At 39.3% G+C, this 18,286-nt stretch overlaps 1 protein-coding gene across 2 annotated transcripts in view; it reads right to left on the bottom strand.

Moving 5' to 3' along the window:
• The window catches only part of ctnnd2a (catenin (cadherin-associated protein), delta 2a), a 248,652-nt gene that overhangs the window by 122,842 nt on the left and 107,524 nt on the right, over positions 1-18,286 (bottom strand). For both annotated transcript variants that reach the window (XM_051410973.1, XM_051410972.1), the window contains exons 4-6: positions 6,547-6,581; positions 5,577-5,681; positions 1,490-1,662 (exon numbers count right to left, since the gene is read on the bottom strand). In XM_051410973.1, the coding sequence (XP_051266933.1) occupies positions 1,490-1,662; positions 5,577-5,681; positions 6,547-6,581 (313 nt within the window). The remainder of the gene's footprint in view (positions 1-1,489; positions 1,663-5,576; positions 5,682-6,546; positions 6,582-18,286) is intronic.

Genomic DNA, 18,286 nt, shown 5'->3' with positions numbered 1-18,286 from the left:
GGAACACTGCAATACAAGGGAAACAGAGGACAAGAAGAAATATTACAAAATTCTGAATATAGACAGCATGAAAACTCTTTTGGCCTTATCTGTCCATCCATCTATAAGCCTGTCTATCTGTTTTTCTATCTTTCTGTCCTTGCCTCTTGTATTTCTTATTTATTAAGGGAAGGAATGGGAGCTTTCCCTGAAACCAGCTCTGAAATGAGCTTTGGTGTGACTGTAGGGGGGAAATGAATGAATGTGTTTACAGAGACAGATATCACCACCTCCACCTTCCTTTTTTAAAAGACACAGGTACCTGGGCAAACAAACACACGCATATATATACAGATTTGCCCGTGCACACAGCAAATGAGAAACTAACACAACACAAAACAACAAACACCCATTCACTTCACGGATGGAAACCTTACTGAAAACATTAGCAGGTACTTGCAACAATATATAAAATATATTGTCATTATTGATAATTAATTATTGACTTAAACTATTTCCTCTTACTTTCAATCCATCTATCACAAATGGAATATTTGCCCCAGACACTGGCAATATATTTTAATGAAGCACTGCAGCTGCTCACTGATTTAGCAGATGTGTGGGTGGTTTGAAAGTGTGTGTGCGTGTGTGTGCTTGTGTGTGTTCGTGTCAGCATGTGTGTATATAGTTACGTGTATTATCATTGATATGTTAAGGACATGAAAATTTGAAATAATTGGCTCCTGTAGGCTGGAAAGTAATTTGGAGGGTTTTCTTCCTTCATCAGCACACTGCTGTGATTAATATGTGACTTTGTCTCTAGCTTTATTTTTCAAGCCCTTATAAACAAGACACTCGCTGAGATGTCTCTGTGTGCATTTAATAATCTCCTCATTTTGGTCTATGAGCATCTTATTACCTGTCTCCTTCTAAACTGCTTTCAGGAATTTGTCTAACCCTGTCTTGCGAGTCCTCCCAAATACAGAAAAATGCATTTGATTGCTTGAGAAGCCAGTTATAGTCACTGGACTAAACCTCTTAAGTCGGGCTAATAAAATGGGATTCTGCATAAATACAGTATGTGCGTACACACTTATCAACCAGAGACTAGAGAAGTACTATGCAAGACAGTGCAAGCAAAAAGAGGGTAGAGGAAAAGAAGGGCGATGTTCGCTCAGTTTGTGATGGAAAAGTGGGGAAGCAATGAATCTGACAGCCTACACAGTGTTCGACACTATGCTGTTCCTCAAATGTCTGCATGCCTTCAATGAGCAAAAAGAGTACAATGTAGTTGAGAACTCACTTCAGGTGAGTTACCTTCGCAGCCAAACTCCTCTGATTTCAATTATTACAATTCTCTGGCCATCAGCCTGCTGTACAAGTTTTCCAAGAGCAGACACTTAAGTTTACGGAAATGGTCAATGTTAGAGTTTTTGTCCAGTTGTCTTGTCTTTCATCATCATCAATACTTGCATCCTCATTATCATCTGTGTACAGCAGTATTTCCTACCTGGTTGTAGCTGTGCACGGCTCCTCCAACCTGCCCGCTGCGCTGAGGAGTTGCTGCAGAGATGCTGTCGCTAAGGGCGAGGGTCTGGTTGCTATGGTAGCTGGCAGAGTACTGGAGCGAAGCCTCCGGGGTGGAGTTGAGCTGCAAGGAACTCTGGGAAAGAAGAGCCGGTCCTACCGATAGAGACAGTAGTGGTGTATGGTTTGATGGGAGGTGGGGGTTGAGTTTGTGTGTGTGTGTGTGTGTGTGTGCATATAGAGAGAGAGAGTGTGAGGAGAGAGAGATTAAGAGTGAGAAAGAGAGGGGGCGTGAAGGGGAAAGATTGAGAGGCAAAGAGTGAAATGGGGAAGAGAGAGAGAGAGAGAGAGCAGCAATTTAGAGCAGATAGTGCAGCAGTGCAGCACTCCGTGAGTTGGAGATGGCATACATAATTTATTAGCAGAGGGAAAGAGAAACAGAGGAACAGAGAGAATGGGAGGAGGAGGAGGAGCAGGGAGATGGAGAGGATGGGAGGAGGAGGGCTGAAAGGAAGAAAGTTGTAATAGATGGAACACCTAATAACTTGATTTGTTACCTCCCCAAACGTGTTAGTTTTTACCTACTGTCGACTTGAGCAAAACTTCACTTGACCCCTTGTGTACGATATAAGGAGGGTCTACTTTGGAATTAATCATTAAACATTGTTTCATTTCTGCTGATGTTTAGTAGCTTTGCAGGATATTGGAATATGGCTGCATACATCACAACGGCTGGCATACTCAATTCACCTTCCATGCACTTTGACAGCCTAAGCACCATTAAATCATTAACATATATGAACCAAATCGGCTTTAGTCAACGATGAGTATACACACACACACACACACACACACACACACACACACACACACACACACACACACACACACACACACACACATACACACACACACACACACACACACACATACACACACACACGGCAACCTCACCACCCAGTTTAGAGGCAGCTTCATTTCTACCACCTGAAGCAGTCACTGCTGTGGCATCAAATAATAATCCCCTCTCTCTGATTCCCATGCTGTGCACATGAAGCTTATATTGATTGGGAATAAGAACATCATAACAAAGTTTTTGAGATAGACTATCTTCTAAACTGTGTGTGAAGTGATGATGTGAACCGAAAGGAACTGTTACAGACCACTCAAATGTCATTATAGACTATAGGTTTTCTGTATGTCTTATATGTGTGGTTTGGTTTTATTGAAGAGCAGTTAGGTCTATGACCTGTTCACTCAGCAATGTATAAATATTTAACAAAGTTGCTATTTTTATACTCTCTCCCTCTCTGAATACAAATTTCAACAATATAAGTATATAGTTACTGTTATGCAGTGTAAAGAAACCAAGAAACCAAAGTCTCTTTTTTCATTTCAAATTTCTAAATATCATGAGCATGTCCTTATAAAGTCGACAAAAAGTGTTTGCTCCAGAGCTCACTGGCATTTTTCTTTTTTTCACCCAAAATAACAAAAGCCCTTATTATTCTCCCATATATATCTGGTTGCTCTCTCTCTCTCTCTCTCTCTCTCTCTCTCTCTCTCTCTCTCTCTCTCTCATTCTCTCTCTCTTCCCCCAGAATTCCTTTCTCCCTGTGAGTCTGTGCGCTGTGAACCAAGATCAACTCCTGTGCTTCTTGCCTTCACAAAAGACTTGTCTTTTCTCATCTCGATTCATCCCTTACTTTTTATGAATTATTAAACAGCACTCAGTGTTACGCAGACTGAGTGGGAGCTCCCAAACTCATCATCACTCAGCCTGGTGTTTGTTACATTGTGTGTGCTGTGTGACAAAACGGTATGTGTTTGTTTCGTTCATGTGACGTAAAGTGTGTTTGTTCTGGATGGTCAGATGATCGGAACGCCATCAAGTTGGAGAAATAATTAGTGTATTTAGGAGTTCAAGTCTTTGTGCATGTGTAATAGCAAGTGTGTACATGTAGGTGCTCTCTTATATTTTGATTATAAGTGAGAGGGTGACGTGAAAAACACTGCTTTCAGTGCTCCTTTCATGCCCCTCATGAGTCTTACAGAGTCTTCATTCTCACATGGAAAATATAAATATTTCAGCAGCTCAGTCAAATTATGAGCATCATGTTCTTACTCAATCTACGAATTTCTTACACACACAAACCTCACATAAAGAAGGGTTATACCTTTTTTCTAAAAGGCTGGTTTTAAGATAGCACAAAAGACCAAAAGCCACAGTAATTGCTTCGAGAAGTAAATTTCATTTCATGATGACATTAACATTTTTTAGTTTGTGACTCTCTAAACTCTTATTTATGTGTACAAAGGGTTGTGTGGCTCTGTTGTGACACCTTACCAACTACAGTATCAGCTGAAAGCAAAAAGCCTCCCTGTTTTGTGCCACCTTGCACTGAAGTCAGCGACATGTCACCGACATTCTGTGTATTTACCACTAAGCTATTTGCAGCGCTACCATTCGGGGGAAAACACACACACACACACACACACACACACACACACACACACACACACACACACACACACACACACACACACACACACATTGCTAAAGCTGAATTTATCTGCACCCACACATTGTGATACTTCTGGTAGAAGCCCATGCAAAATGGGAAAAACAGCTGGGTATGGAGCACCCACAATAAGAGTGCTCACAATGAGAGTGCCATCTATTTGGACTCAGATAAAGCCAGAATGACGGGGACTCAGGCGCTTCCTACAAGCAAGATAAGAATCAAATTATCTGACATGTCTCCCTACTGTTCTGCATGTGCTTAAACATGCAGCTTGTTTCTTATCAAAGAAGACCAGGAACAGCAATTTTGAGGGAAATATTCCAGCTCTAACCTGTCCAGCTTTTGTGCTATACTACATATACAATTCATGAGGTGTATAAATGTGTGTTTGTGTGTGCATGCACACACATTAGGTAGGTACTCCACACTGGCCAACCCATTCTAATAGTACTAGAAATGACACATGGTGAAACTTGCGGTATAATATGCAAGTAAACATATACAGTGCAAATTCTCAAAATGCAATCCATTATAGCAATATCAACTATCAAAAAGGTCAGCAGACAATACATAAAATGGGAATGCAGTGATCCAAAACCAATGACCTGCAAAGAAAATGCCAAGCACATTTAGCAAGACCTCATACAGAGGAGGCGTCTCAGAATAATTTTTTGAAATCATTTATCAGAATACAAGGCATACAGGATGGAAAAGCTGCTTGAACCTGGAACAGCCTGGTATGTTCGTGTGTTTACGTGTTTATGTGTCATCTGCCTGGCTCTTATCTTGTCTCCACATCAAAAGAGCAATGACATTTTATCTGCTCATAGAAGAACAATGATTATGAATTAAACCAGTGCTTGGTTTTGGGGTCAGTTGTATTTATTAATCAACTACAGTAACCTCTACAGTGCCGAACTAAAGCTGTGAGAAAATTTATCTCTCAAACTTTTTGTGTGTAAAGAAAGTATTCTCATTTACAGATACTCTACTTACTTTATCTAACTATGTACTGAACTATATACTATACTTAATCTGGAACTACATCCTCCCTTGACTCCCTAACGTGCTTACTGTAAGTACAAATGAAATCCGGGTCAAAATTCAATATTGACACAGGGGACTTTTGCACTTAAGCCAGATACCTAATGGCTTAAGGGACTAATAAGAATACATTTGCTCCTTTCCTTTCAGGAAAACAAAAAGAATTACCAAAATATACCCACCATAACTCTGTATTTAAAACCAACTACAGGTGTAGCTTTTATCAAGACTGTCTGGATATTCTTTCCCCAACAGTAACCCTGTTTAAGGAGTGACAGTGCGTGGCTGTGCAATTAAAAATGCCTGCTAGAGTTAGGCAGCAGACCTTGATTTTGATTCATCATGTGTTAACAAAGTTCTTAAAACAACTAATTTCCCATCTACAAAATAAACTAATGTGAATAAACATAAACATTTAAATTCATATTAAATTTGTACCTTTATGCTCTAGAAATTGTATTTTGTTTGAGTGGCAGTACTGCTTTGATGAAGTGCACCTACGTTCTCCACTGTCAAGTATTCCTGATTCCTGGAGGGAGCGAATGCAGGAATCCACCAACTCCAAACCTGTAGTCAACTCGTCCTCGATATCCTTTTGTCCATCCGCTGTGAAGGAAAAAAAGAGAATGACAGATACAGAAAGACATAAACAAAGAGAGAGAAGAGAGAGACATAGAGAGACAGAGTTATAGAGAGAGAGAGAGAGAGAGAGAGAGAGAGAGGGAAGGAGGCAGAGAGATGAATGAGATTGCTCTTGGTTGTAACCTCAATCATCTACTCTCACAGTCCGTAAAACCCTACACATTATGACTTGGTTATGAGCTGTAGGACATTTGGATTATATGCTGGAAAGAACCCTGATAAGTCTGCCCTGGGAGCTGCCTGACTGGAAATGAAGTTGTTCAAAATGTGTAGTTGATTCAATGTTAAGTGTGTCTAAGAACATTTGGAAAACTTGTGTGCATGTAAGCAGCAGACGAGCGAGAAAAACAGGCAAAGAGAGTTCTGTATGCTTGTGGTCTTTACACATGCAGATTGACACTGATAATGGCCTGGCACTACTTAGACATTCTGATATGTATTTGAGTGTGTTACTATGTCTCTGTGCGAGTTTTTGTGCATCTCTGTGTGTGTGTTCGCAATCATCTTTTAATCCATCAGGTATGTGGGTTGGTGCTTCTGCCCATACATTACTGGGCTGCTGGTATAAATTTCAAATGCTCCTTGACACACAATTTTCCTAGTATGTCACTCAGACACGAGGTGGAACAGACCTTGTTGGTGTCGGGGCAATAAATCTAATCCTTCAACTCAAGATGTGTTGCAAATATAAAACCCTGCAGATTCTGTCAGTGTCAGTAATGTTTGGAGTTAAAAAAACTATCATGAAAATGTGTCAGGGGTCACTTCATGCAACAATATCTTTACATGCGTGTGTGTGTCTGTGCTTGTGCAAACATTTTTACTTTACCTTGAGCGTTCCAGCGAAATTGCTCATCTGTCGAACTGCAAAAGAAGAATGAAGTTAACAGTAGGAATAATAAAAATTGCAACGGTCATTTAGGCCCTGTGCACTCAGGTAACAGTCTTTTTATTCTCACATGTTGTAGATTCATACACAACTGCATGTGGACACACATTCATGCGCATGGACACACGCAAACAAGTCTTCTTTTCGATTCTCTTGAGGCCTGTCAATTGATCGGTGATGGAAGGGGGGTTGATCAGATAGAAAAAGACAAAGCGAGATAGAAGGAAAGAGACAGACAGAAAGTGAAAGTTAGAGACGAGTATTGAGCTGCCTGCTGTGTGATCAATGCAGACACGGACAGACTAACTGATACATATAGACTCATCTGACTTCATCTACACCATTAGACTGGCTGTCTGGGCTATTTGGCTTGTGTCTGCATTCGTCGCATTTCGACTGTTTGGTATTCCACATACACAACTTTCTAATTGCATGTCTGTCCGTGTGTATGCATGTGCACCTTGGGTGTCAATCGTCCAATTTGTGTCTAAAGTGCTAATGTGCCTTCATGTGTGCACAAGTTTGTTGAGGTACATTAGAATGAGTGAATACATTTACATATGTTTATCTGTTTATTTGTCTGGTTGGCTGAGATGGTATTCTTCCAAGGATGGGCATTTTCTAAATAGCTTTTATAGATTGATTTGACTGGTTGAATAAGTTTTGATCTTAAACACAGTAGTGGATGTCTAGAGCATCAGGGTCTTGTAATGCATGCAGTGGTTAATACTCTGCCATGGTAGTAGGCAAGGGGAGAGGTTGTTAAGGAAAAGAGAAAAATACTTTAGCTATGTGGCAATATGGTGGCTACAAACAGCCTAGCCATTTAGTCATTATGAATAAAGGACAAAAAACAAAAAAGTTTCTGATACGTTTTAGCCTGTTAGATACTTTGGCCAGCTGCTGTCCTTGCAGAACCTCAGGACCTGTGCTGTTGTCAGGACAGCTACTTCTGAAGCGTGACGACCACACCAGAGGTCGGAGTTGGTGTGGACTGAACGGATGGACGATTCAGTATTGCTTTCGAGCCAATGACATCTCACTTCTGGTGTAAGTTGAGTTAGTTACTGCAGATGTACATTACAATCATGGTGAAAACTAAACTATAACCATCTGTAACCTAAATGTATCCATTTAATTAGTAAAACTTGTTGAGACCATTACACAGTCTACTGAGTAACAGGGCTCATTGTTTTGGAAGGCCAAAACATATTTCATTTATGTTTCGCCATTACACAGAAACAGTGACTGTTCAGTATTAAAATTATAGTAAATGTGATTAAATGTGAAGTGTAAGGAGGGAGAAGATGGTCTGTTGAATATTGTTGAACGGACATTATGCTTGCAACATATAAGACCAAATCTCATGACCTTTGTCACTGAAATCAGGTCACAATTCAAGTGATTCCATATGTGGTTTCAGATGTTAATAAAATAACAAAACCTTTCCACTTTGTAATCACATACTTATAGTAATCAATGTTGATTTTTAGCCAATAGTCAATAGTTTTGTGTGTCGGACATTTTTCACTGTGTTTGAATGGTTTCTGCTCTTCATGCCCTCGGGATGCAGCTTGTCCTGCAGTTCTTATTAGTTGAAATTAATTATTATGTAGCTGCTAATCACTGTAATGAACTAGTGCAGCACTAAAGACGGGACAAGCATGAATGCAGGAAAAGTCAGATCAGTGACGAATTACCTAAGCAGAAATTTAATCACCTAATCATCCAATCACATCAATGTGGGAGAAAAGGTTAAATGGATAAATCTCCTTGACAACTGGCTATGTAGTATTTTACTTATTTGGAATATTGTAACTGTTTTAAAGATAATAATGTTAATACGCACCATCACTTAATCTTTTAGGTTGCCCACCCACTTACTCTAAACTGTATCACTTGATTAGCACACTGCATGTTTCCTTTTATTTCATTTTCATATTATGATTTTTAGAACAAAGATAATGCAAATAAAATTAAATGCTTTGGTGAAATAAGTCATCATAGAATTTGTTTAATAAAGTTCAATGCCCAAATTTCCTGATTTGGGATGAAGGGACTCAGTTTAAATGGACACTGTTTAAACTTCATAACAATTACTCTCCAGTTGGGACTGACTTTGACTGGTGTAAGTAAAGGTCAGTTGAAATCAAAAATGTAAAGACTTTACTGTTTTGTAGCCTACTAAGTTAATGAAGCACTGTCATTGTTGGGGCAGCAACATCCTCAAGGATAGAAACACAGAGTTGTGACCAAAAAGTAATTGTTCAAATGCTTGGACCAGCAGAGAGAAATGTAAAAAGGCAATTAATCCCCTGTTACTTCTCAGTGGTGAATATTATAAAAGTGTGGCGGCACTGTGTGACTTCCTTTTGTGAATTTGTTTGACTGCCTGAATGTGAATTAGGATTATGCTAAGCAAATCTTTGCTTGACAGAAAAAGTTTAAAATAAATACTCATAAAGCTGACCAGTGCTTTTCCACTGTGGGATAGCAAGTTCCCTGATACAGGCCATAGTTCCTCTATTATACATAGGGTTTGGTACAGGTTTATTCTTTTTTATTTTTCTATTGCTCTATTATATATTCAACTGCTTCTGATTCTTGTTATATGAGGAAAGCTGATTCTGATAATAAGAAAGAAAAAAAATGCTTCATTATGTCAAATTCTCTCTGGATTTACTGTAGCCTATCACGCTGTATTTTGCCAGCATTGAAAGAACCAACCCTGGGTCACTATTCTGAATAGTATACAGTAAACATGCCATATAGACTGAAGGGCAAGTTCTTATAAAATTGGAACTGCTTCTTGACACCCAATCCCAATTGTAGGTGGACTGATTTTATTGCAGGCAAAATCTAAATCTGGCTCATGCAGAGAAAGAACTTAGGTAACTTGCACTGGCATTACACGCACACACACACACACACACACACACACACACACACCACACACACACACACACACAAACACAAACACGCCAACAAAGACACCTGTAGAGGAGAATGATAACCAGGTGGTGGAGGAACTGTGCTTTAATGTGCCTACAGCAAACAACAGGGAAAAAGTAGTAAACATTGTGTCACTGAGTGTTAAAGTATATTTGATTAGAGAGAGAAAGAGAGAGAGAGAGGCAAGGGAGAAAAAGAAAACTTTGCATGAGACACTCAGGGAGCTGATAGACAGGAGAGAGAGAGATTTAATAGGCAGAGCATTATTCCAGCACATTGCACACTCTCGTCTGCAATGCCACAACACAGGCGAGGCAGTGCTTCTCTTTTAACAGTGAGCCTGTATTAAAGAGACATTTTAAATTCACTATTCCACTCTCAAACGCCACACAACTTAAATCAACAGACAGCGTCCTCTACCGTTTCCTATGAAATCCACATGCACACATACCCACACACTCTACTTAACATTCACAAACATGTAGCCTGGAAGAAAAATATAACATAAATACAGTGTATATATAGTCGCAATTGTGCATGAGCGTGTGTGTCTCATGGGAATATGAAGACTGAAGTATAACTAATGCATTCAAAAACAAGACTTGAACACAAACAAGTAAACTTTCTGGTGGTATGGTAGCCTTCTGGTGTCTAAGTGAAAAACTTACTATACTATAGTAGATATACCAAACCTTAAGACACAGTAAAGAGTAATATTGTGTGTGTGTGTGTGTGTGTGTGTGTGTGTGTGTGTGTGTGTGCATACTGTACATATGATACATGCATGTCCATATGCACTGTTGCATTACTAAGTATAATCTTGTACTGGAGAGATTTTGCTAAAAGGGAGTACAGAGTGCAGTTGTGAATTTTTAGTACACCAATAAAAAACAGTTAAACATGCATATAAGGTAGTATGTAGCCATCCAGACAGGAATCCCAGCAGCCACATCCTTCATGACTCATTAGTCCTCAGCTTGGAGAGCATTACTCCGAAAGAGTTTCACACTGCCACACAAGGTTCTGCTCAAATCCTCCAGCTGCCTCTCTTCACAGATAGTACCACTTAAGAACACTTGCCCGTCCTGATAAGGCTGTCACTGTGGATGTGTGTATATGTATGTACGCCCGGCACGGAAGAGCATCCACAGTTTTCTCTAAAATAACACAAGAATACACAAGTTTTACAGGTAAGGCCTTAATCTGCAAATTATAATTGCATTTGAATTGCTTTTTCGCTACTTGTAGGTATACACACACACACACACCGTCATATGTGCAAGAAAATAGACCGGTATATATATACTGTATGCACCAAAAAAGACCCACCAAGATACACACATACACACATACACACTGTCAAATTCACACAAACATTGGAGTGAAGGTGCTTTCCATCTTTGATAATTGCTATCCTGTTGAGTTGGAGAGAGGAATAAATGGCATGCAGTCCTGGGATATTTCATTAATGCCAGAGTTAAAATAGGAGCTTAATAGACCATAATGTCCTGTCTGACGTTTACTAATGCCTCAGCAAGAAGTTGCCCTAAACACATCCCGGCTTTCCAAAAACTAACTATCTTTACAGGCATAAATCCATATTTCATTATCTGTGTTATTGTGGAACAAGGGATGTCAATTAATATCCATTTCCAGCAATTATCTAGCAAGTATAAGACAGGTAGGAAATAACTGACAGAAAGTGACAATGGGCCAGTAACAACATGGCTAATTTAATACAGCACACACACTAGTAACACCCTGCAGAGAGGGATAGAAAAGAATAAAGATAAATTCACCTGAACAAAACAGACTTCTTTCTGTTTTAGTCCAATTTTATGTTTGAAATGTTCAACTCTGGATGACCCAGGGACACTGAGATAAATGGAATAGAAAGGCAACACAAAGACTTTCCTAATTTTCACTCAGATATTTCTTATTATTTAAACAAAAACTGTAACAAAATAATGGCTTTAAGGTTGGCAAAGCTGTCAATATGAGCATTGAGAAATAGTAAGAAGTCAGAGGTAGGAACTCAAACGTGCTACTTGATCTACTCCATGAAGACTCATTCGTCTTTGCCTGCAAAGTGGTGCTACAGCACAACTGGGAGCTGGGGGGAATTCAGTTTCTTGTTCAAGAAGAGCTGAGCAAGCAGGATGGATAGCTGTGGACATGGCAGCTTGAACCCAAGTTCTCCAGCTTAGGTGATCCTCTCCTAAAGGCACCACCCTCATACCTTTATAAAATCTAGAGTAACAACTATTCATAGAGACGGAATATAGAGAACCATTCGAGCCAAACATGGGCAAGTTGTTAATTACAAAGCAGTCCTTTCATTAAGCTATAAACCCAGAGAGAGAAAGAAGGATGGCGTGAGATTTGTTATAACAAATGGAGTGTTGGTGTGTTTCTTTCATTGCCAAATTTTAGATGAGTAGTGAAGAACAGCACCAATAAACTAGACCTCTTTTCCATGTTGCACTTACATGACTCACAAAAACTGATTAAACTGCGAAAAACTGCATTCTCCTACACACACCAGGTATTAACATTATACCAGAGAATGTCTATGTCATTAAGGTTCAAGTTTACTTTATTTGTACCCAAAGGTAGATTTGGTTTGTAGTAAAAGACAAGGCATTCCTCTTGACAAAATATACAAACAAAGAACAACTCTGACAATAGGAATCTAAGTAATCAGGACTTACAGAGAGAGATCAATAAAAAATATTGGTACAAAATATTTATCCATCCTGATAAAAAAAATAATTAACATTTATACTCAATGTATTATCATTGCAAGAGGCAATGTACATAGATTTTTCATCAACTTCCACAACAATACATTTTTACATTTATATGATATACATATGCTAGTGACATGGCACTCAAGTAGGTAGTAGTAATGGAAAACAAAAAAATCACCAAATTCCTTAGCTTACCATAAAGCCCCATGATGGATATGTAAATTATGTGTCTGATATCTTTATTTGTTCATATATAATTGAAGGCAATGAGAAGCCTGACTGTCTGTAATTAACTTCTCATCTGATTTACACTTGCTTACTAAACCCTTATTTGTGAAATCTTTCCAGTAGGGTTCACAAGCCAACTGTACACAAGCAACCAACCAAAAATGTTGTTGAGCTATCACACTTCAACCAGGTTTTTCTAGTCACTCATTTCAGTAGAAAATGTCCAGTGACCTGAAAATATCTTCAAATCATGACTGAAGGTCAATACGAAGACAAATTACTAGTAGTAGTAGTAGTATTAGTAGTAGAGCCCTATATACACTGATGTGTTGTGAAACATTTATGAGCACCCATGCGAGGTAGATGATTTTTTTTTTTAGGAAGAAAAGTAATGTTCGGACAAAATTGTGTCAATTCACTTTTAGGTGTGGAGCTGCTTTGGGAACCACTCAATCTTTTTGTAGATGTTGTATGGATACATATCTACCCACTGGTGGTTGTCATAACAACAGTGTTGTACTTCATCATCATCAGCATGACAGTGTGACACCATAACGATAATCTGTCAATCGAGGCAAAGGAGTGGGCTTTTATGCTCCGCACAGGGCGTGAGGGTGGGGTGTGTGTGTGTGTGTGTGTGTGTGTGTGTGTGTGTGTGTGTGTGTGTGTGTGTGTGTGTGTGTGTCTATGCATGTGAGCGAGGTAGAGAGTTTTGAAACTGTCTTTGTGTTGGCAGTGGGTGAAATGACAATGTGAATGAAAAGAATGAAATCAACACAAAACTACATCACAAACAAGACTTCAACTAACACAAAAATATGTCAAAACATTGAGGCTGAAAAGCAACATTTGGTCTTGTTTATGTGGACGCATGTATGGCATGTCTACTTTTATAATATATACGTGTCTATGTATGTACGTGTGTGTGTGTGTGTGTGTGTGTGTGTGTGTGTGTGTGTGTGTGTGTGTGTGAGAGAGAGAGAGAGTGTGTGTAGGTGTGTGTGTGTGAACTCTCTGATACTCTATTCAGAACGCAGTCTATTGTGCTCACAACAAGGCTGAGGACAAACTTTTGTGGATATGACAGCTGAATGACAGTTCAACAGTTGGGATGGAAGAGAATTGTCTAGTCAAAGTGTTCACTGAAATGACTTCTAATGCTTGACTACTGACAGCCGCAACAAAAACCCACAAAAATCCTACAAAAAGGAAGAAAAAACAAAAACAAAAACAAAAAAAACAATGCCCCATGGTATTGAAAAGTCCAATGAAGATATTTCAGCTCTGTATCTTTCTCCTCTCCCACTCAGCTCCTTTCAAGTCCTACACACTAAAATGCAGATGTTTAGCCTCAGTCAACTGATGGTCCCCCAATCTTGTGCAAATACACCCACAAGACCTGATTTGTTATCATGCAGCCTTATTCTTACCTTAGACACACTTGTGCATGCCGCAAATAGGAACACACACACACACACACACACACACACAGACACACATTTATTTATGGCTGTAGGAAAAAATAAAAAATAAAAATGGCAGCATAAACAATAAAGATGCAATCACACACCCCTCTGTGCTATAAGTCATTACTGCATCTGCAGGCACATGTACTGTATACTGGATACACACATGCATGTCTGTACCATATATAAGAGGCTTTAGTATTTAGTGTATTGTGCATGCCAGAATTTGATTTTTCTTTCTTAAACATTGCCAAGAAGTTAATGGGAATCCCAACTCATCTACCAAACAAAGATTGGACTTCTACTGTACATCCTGCAGGATCTTATTCAGTGAGTGTCCTCTGCAGGGGACTTTTTAGTTTCTTTCAAAAAGGGAACATTTTTCATGAATGTTCACCATCTAAACAATTTCCAGTGACAGATATATTTTTGAAAGCCCTGTTAGATAAAGTATACACTTGCATGCAATTACTCTACCATAAACTTTAATTGCACAGACTGTGCAAGGTCCCTCACAGGGTATGTCTGTGTCTGCATGCATGCCTGAACACACATTCATACAGTTACTTGTGTGTGTGTGTGTGTACACATGCACAAAATATGGTTTTCCACAGTGAGCAGCACCTGCTGGTTGCACTATTTCAGCTCAGGAACATCTGCTGTGTGTGTCTAAATCACTAAGCTATTATAGTTATTATGATAGGTGGGCTATCGTCGTTTTGCACCAGCACAGATAATGACAGAATACTTCCATGCATAATTCACCAGGGACGGGTGGCCTGACACCGGATGTGCCCTGTATTATTGTACTCCACACAGATAGGGGCTGTCTAATATTTATACTCATCTAACAAGGCTTACTGCAGCAAGACTGTTATGACATGTTATTGAACTAGAGATTAAAAGCTCTACTGCACAAACATTATGAAATGTCAGAATAAAAGTTAAACTTTTGGTATTATTGAACAATAGACACAAAGTTTTAATGTTGACTTATCATTGAGCTATGAAGGAAGAAGTTAATTGTGACATATTAGACAAGTATAAATAATGACATTTGCTTGATCCTCATTATTTAACTAGAGTATTTTAACTTTACCTCTGATACATTGAGACACATGTAATTACTAGTGTGGTGTTTGTTTGTTTGTTTGTGCATAATACTGTTTTTATAAGTCGTGTTTAGTGACTTTACAGTTTGCTCTGTAGATCATACAGAAACCCAGGAGCCCTATAAAGGAAATGCGTATAACACACATGTGCAGTTTAGTAGCGAGTAAAACCATACTGTGCAGTTGTAAGTAAAAAAAACACTTTACAAGCTGGAGGCTAGTACACTGAGCATCTAGATTGTTGATTTTCTAAATGCAATGGCTATATCAAAGGCTCAAAGAAATATAATGGTCACAAAGATACATCCAATACTGTGCTTAGTATTTGCTAGCAAATTGTCAAGGTCAAGTAGGGCTGTCACAATAACCAAAATAATAATGAAATACTCTGCTACTGACAAACTAACTGCAGGGTAATGTTACATCACACCATGATCAGTCCCAGATAGCGGCCATACTAAAGGGAATCGTCACCGCAGAAGCGCCACTGTCAGGAGGATTCTCTCTGCTGCTCAATATCCCACAATTCACAGAATCACAAGCACCATATTGTTCCATAATCAAATCAGAAATTTGCCCAGGATTGCATCAGAGTCATGTAGCCTCCACCTCATTCATTCTGGAACTCCTGACTGGAAACACTGGCCTTTTCGTAGAAGATGCTGACGGTCTGCTAATTAGGCTCCACCAGTTCACCACAGCTGTGGCGTTTGCATCCCGCGGCTCACCGGTGTTTCAGTTGAAGTGACCCTGTTAAGTGGCAACTTTCAGTCCAATGCGTGCCACCATTACCACCACATCCCAATGAAAGTCACCAATTGACAGGGTCAATCGTTAAACTGAAACACCAGTAGACCCAAGAGACGGAAGCAGAGAGTGCAGGTGAGTACATGCAGGTACTGAGATGAGACATTGTAGGCCTACTAAGTAATTAGAAAGGAAAAGACAGACATTATTTTGCTTTGCCTTGCTTTGTTCAACAGATTTAGAATTTTCTATTTGTGTACGACATTGTATGCTTTTTTCAACAGTTAAAGAGTGATGTAAAACAAAAACAGACAACACATTTTAACAAAACCATCTGCAATATTAATTGAAAGACATGCACTGTTGGCTTCATTAAGGCCTCCTTGACTGAACCATAATCGCATGTGACAAAGTAGCCGTAATATTAGCATAACAATACAAATTTACATATGAATAATAATACCATGGGCTGCTAAGTACACCAGCAAATTAAAGTCAAAAGGACAGATGATGTATCAGTACCCTGCTGGCCCATAAAAACTAAACTAAATTCTGAAAACAGAGGACAGACATCTCAATGTTTACAGCAGGAGATGAGTAGATGAAAAACTTGATACAAAAATTTCATGTGAGCCCCAATAAGTGTCACTGTATTAGAGACTGGGTTGATTATTAGACAAACAGCATTGGATTAACACAGATTACACAGACCAAAGGTGAAAACTCCCGGAACAGCAATCATAATATGTAAACTGTGTTGCTGGCTCACAGTCAGAAACAGTTTAGCCTCACCCAGTGGGAGCCACTGATGATTGATTCTACATAAAGAACTGTCATTGGCACTAACTGAGGTCTAGACAGTGTGCTGTTAGTCATCAGTATGTTTCTAAAACCAGTTGTGATTATTAGAAAGTGGAATGAATCTGTGACTGAGGCCGAGTTTGTTTCCCATCATATATATATGAATGTTACCCTTTAAAGTTTGTGTTGTGACTCATATTTCATGCCGTCAATAGAAAAGGGGTTGTACTTCTGTTTGACGTATGATTTTCATGGAACACTTCCACAAATTCCCAGACAAACAACTTTTTTTGTTTTAGCAATTCCACACTTTTTTCCTTCCATTCACATGTACACAAATTCATTCTATCAGTTGAGTGGAATGAGGCATGTCCTATCCATTTACGCATAAGAACACGTCATTGCCCAAGTCATATTTCTTTTTTAAAACAAGCAAAATCACCACACCGTCTGGATCTTGGTTGAGAAATAAATTGTAATCTCCTGTAGCTCGTCAGTCACTGTGAAGCCCATACCCATACGTTGATACAACACAGACACACACAGGCTCACATTCAAGGGCAGTAGTATGCTGTCATGGGTGGATAGGACATCTCAGAGCTTTGAGGGCTGAAGCAGTTGACGGTCTAAATCACTCTTCCCCCAGAGGATAATCTAACCAATGATTTAGTGGGAGTCGCCGAGTCGGTCTCAGCAGCTTCCACTCCAGCGGAGAGATATATTAGTGTGTGTGTGTGTGTGTGTGTGTGTGTGTGTGTGTGTGTGTGTGTGTGTTTGTGTGTGTACAGTATGTGTGTGAGCATGCAAAGGGGGAGAGGTTATTCGCCTTGCAGTGCCTCTCTCTTTGAGGCCCCCATGAGACCAATTACCAATACTCTGTGGCTTCACACACACACACACACAGAGACACACTTGTAATCTTACACCACATAGGAACTGTCGCTGCTTGACTGTGTGATCAGCATAATGGCTCAACATGAGCTTCATACTGTCATTAATCAGGGGAGATCATTTGAAGAGTGGGATAGTTATTACATAAAAACACACAGAAAACTATAAGACTTAAGTGCATTATTCTACATGTCAAATCAGAGGAGACAGGAGCAAATGTTAGCCAAGAAAGTGTTTAATGACACTAATGCTGTGTGAACTTTTAGGTCAGCGTGGTTGACAAACAAATCTACAAGAATTTTCGCATCTTGCCTTGTTATTTACATTGGAACAGACAGTAATCTTGTTACAGACGACAGGGAGCTTTGCCTCCTTGTTTGGTACTAAGCTTGATCATAGAGTTTCTTCTGGTCACTTCGCACAAATCTGCAGGCCCACACTCATTTTTATAACTACGCTTCTAGCTAATTCATTCTCTCAATATGCCATTTGTTTGAATTTAAAGAAGCTGTAAGTGGACACATTGTATTCATCACAATAGCAAGCTCCTGGGATGCATTCAATCATTTTCTTTGAATAATTCTCATTCAACCCTATACCACACAATTTGTGTCTGAAAATAATGGCCATGCATTGTATACTAATGCCTTCCTGGACCTATCGCTCATCTGGTTCACATTCCTCTACTGTAATTAATGCTATAGACAGTTACTGTTCCACAGGAGGGTGCCAT

Source organism: Dicentrarchus labrax, unplaced genomic scaffold (assembly GCF_905237075.1).
Source record: "Dicentrarchus labrax unplaced genomic scaffold, dlabrax2021, whole genome shotgun sequence".
NCBI classification, from domain to species: Eukaryota; Metazoa; Chordata; class Actinopteri; family Moronidae; genus Dicentrarchus; species Dicentrarchus labrax.
Note: the sequence above shows the minus strand (reverse complement) of the source record. Positions and strands in the feature narration are given on the sequence as shown.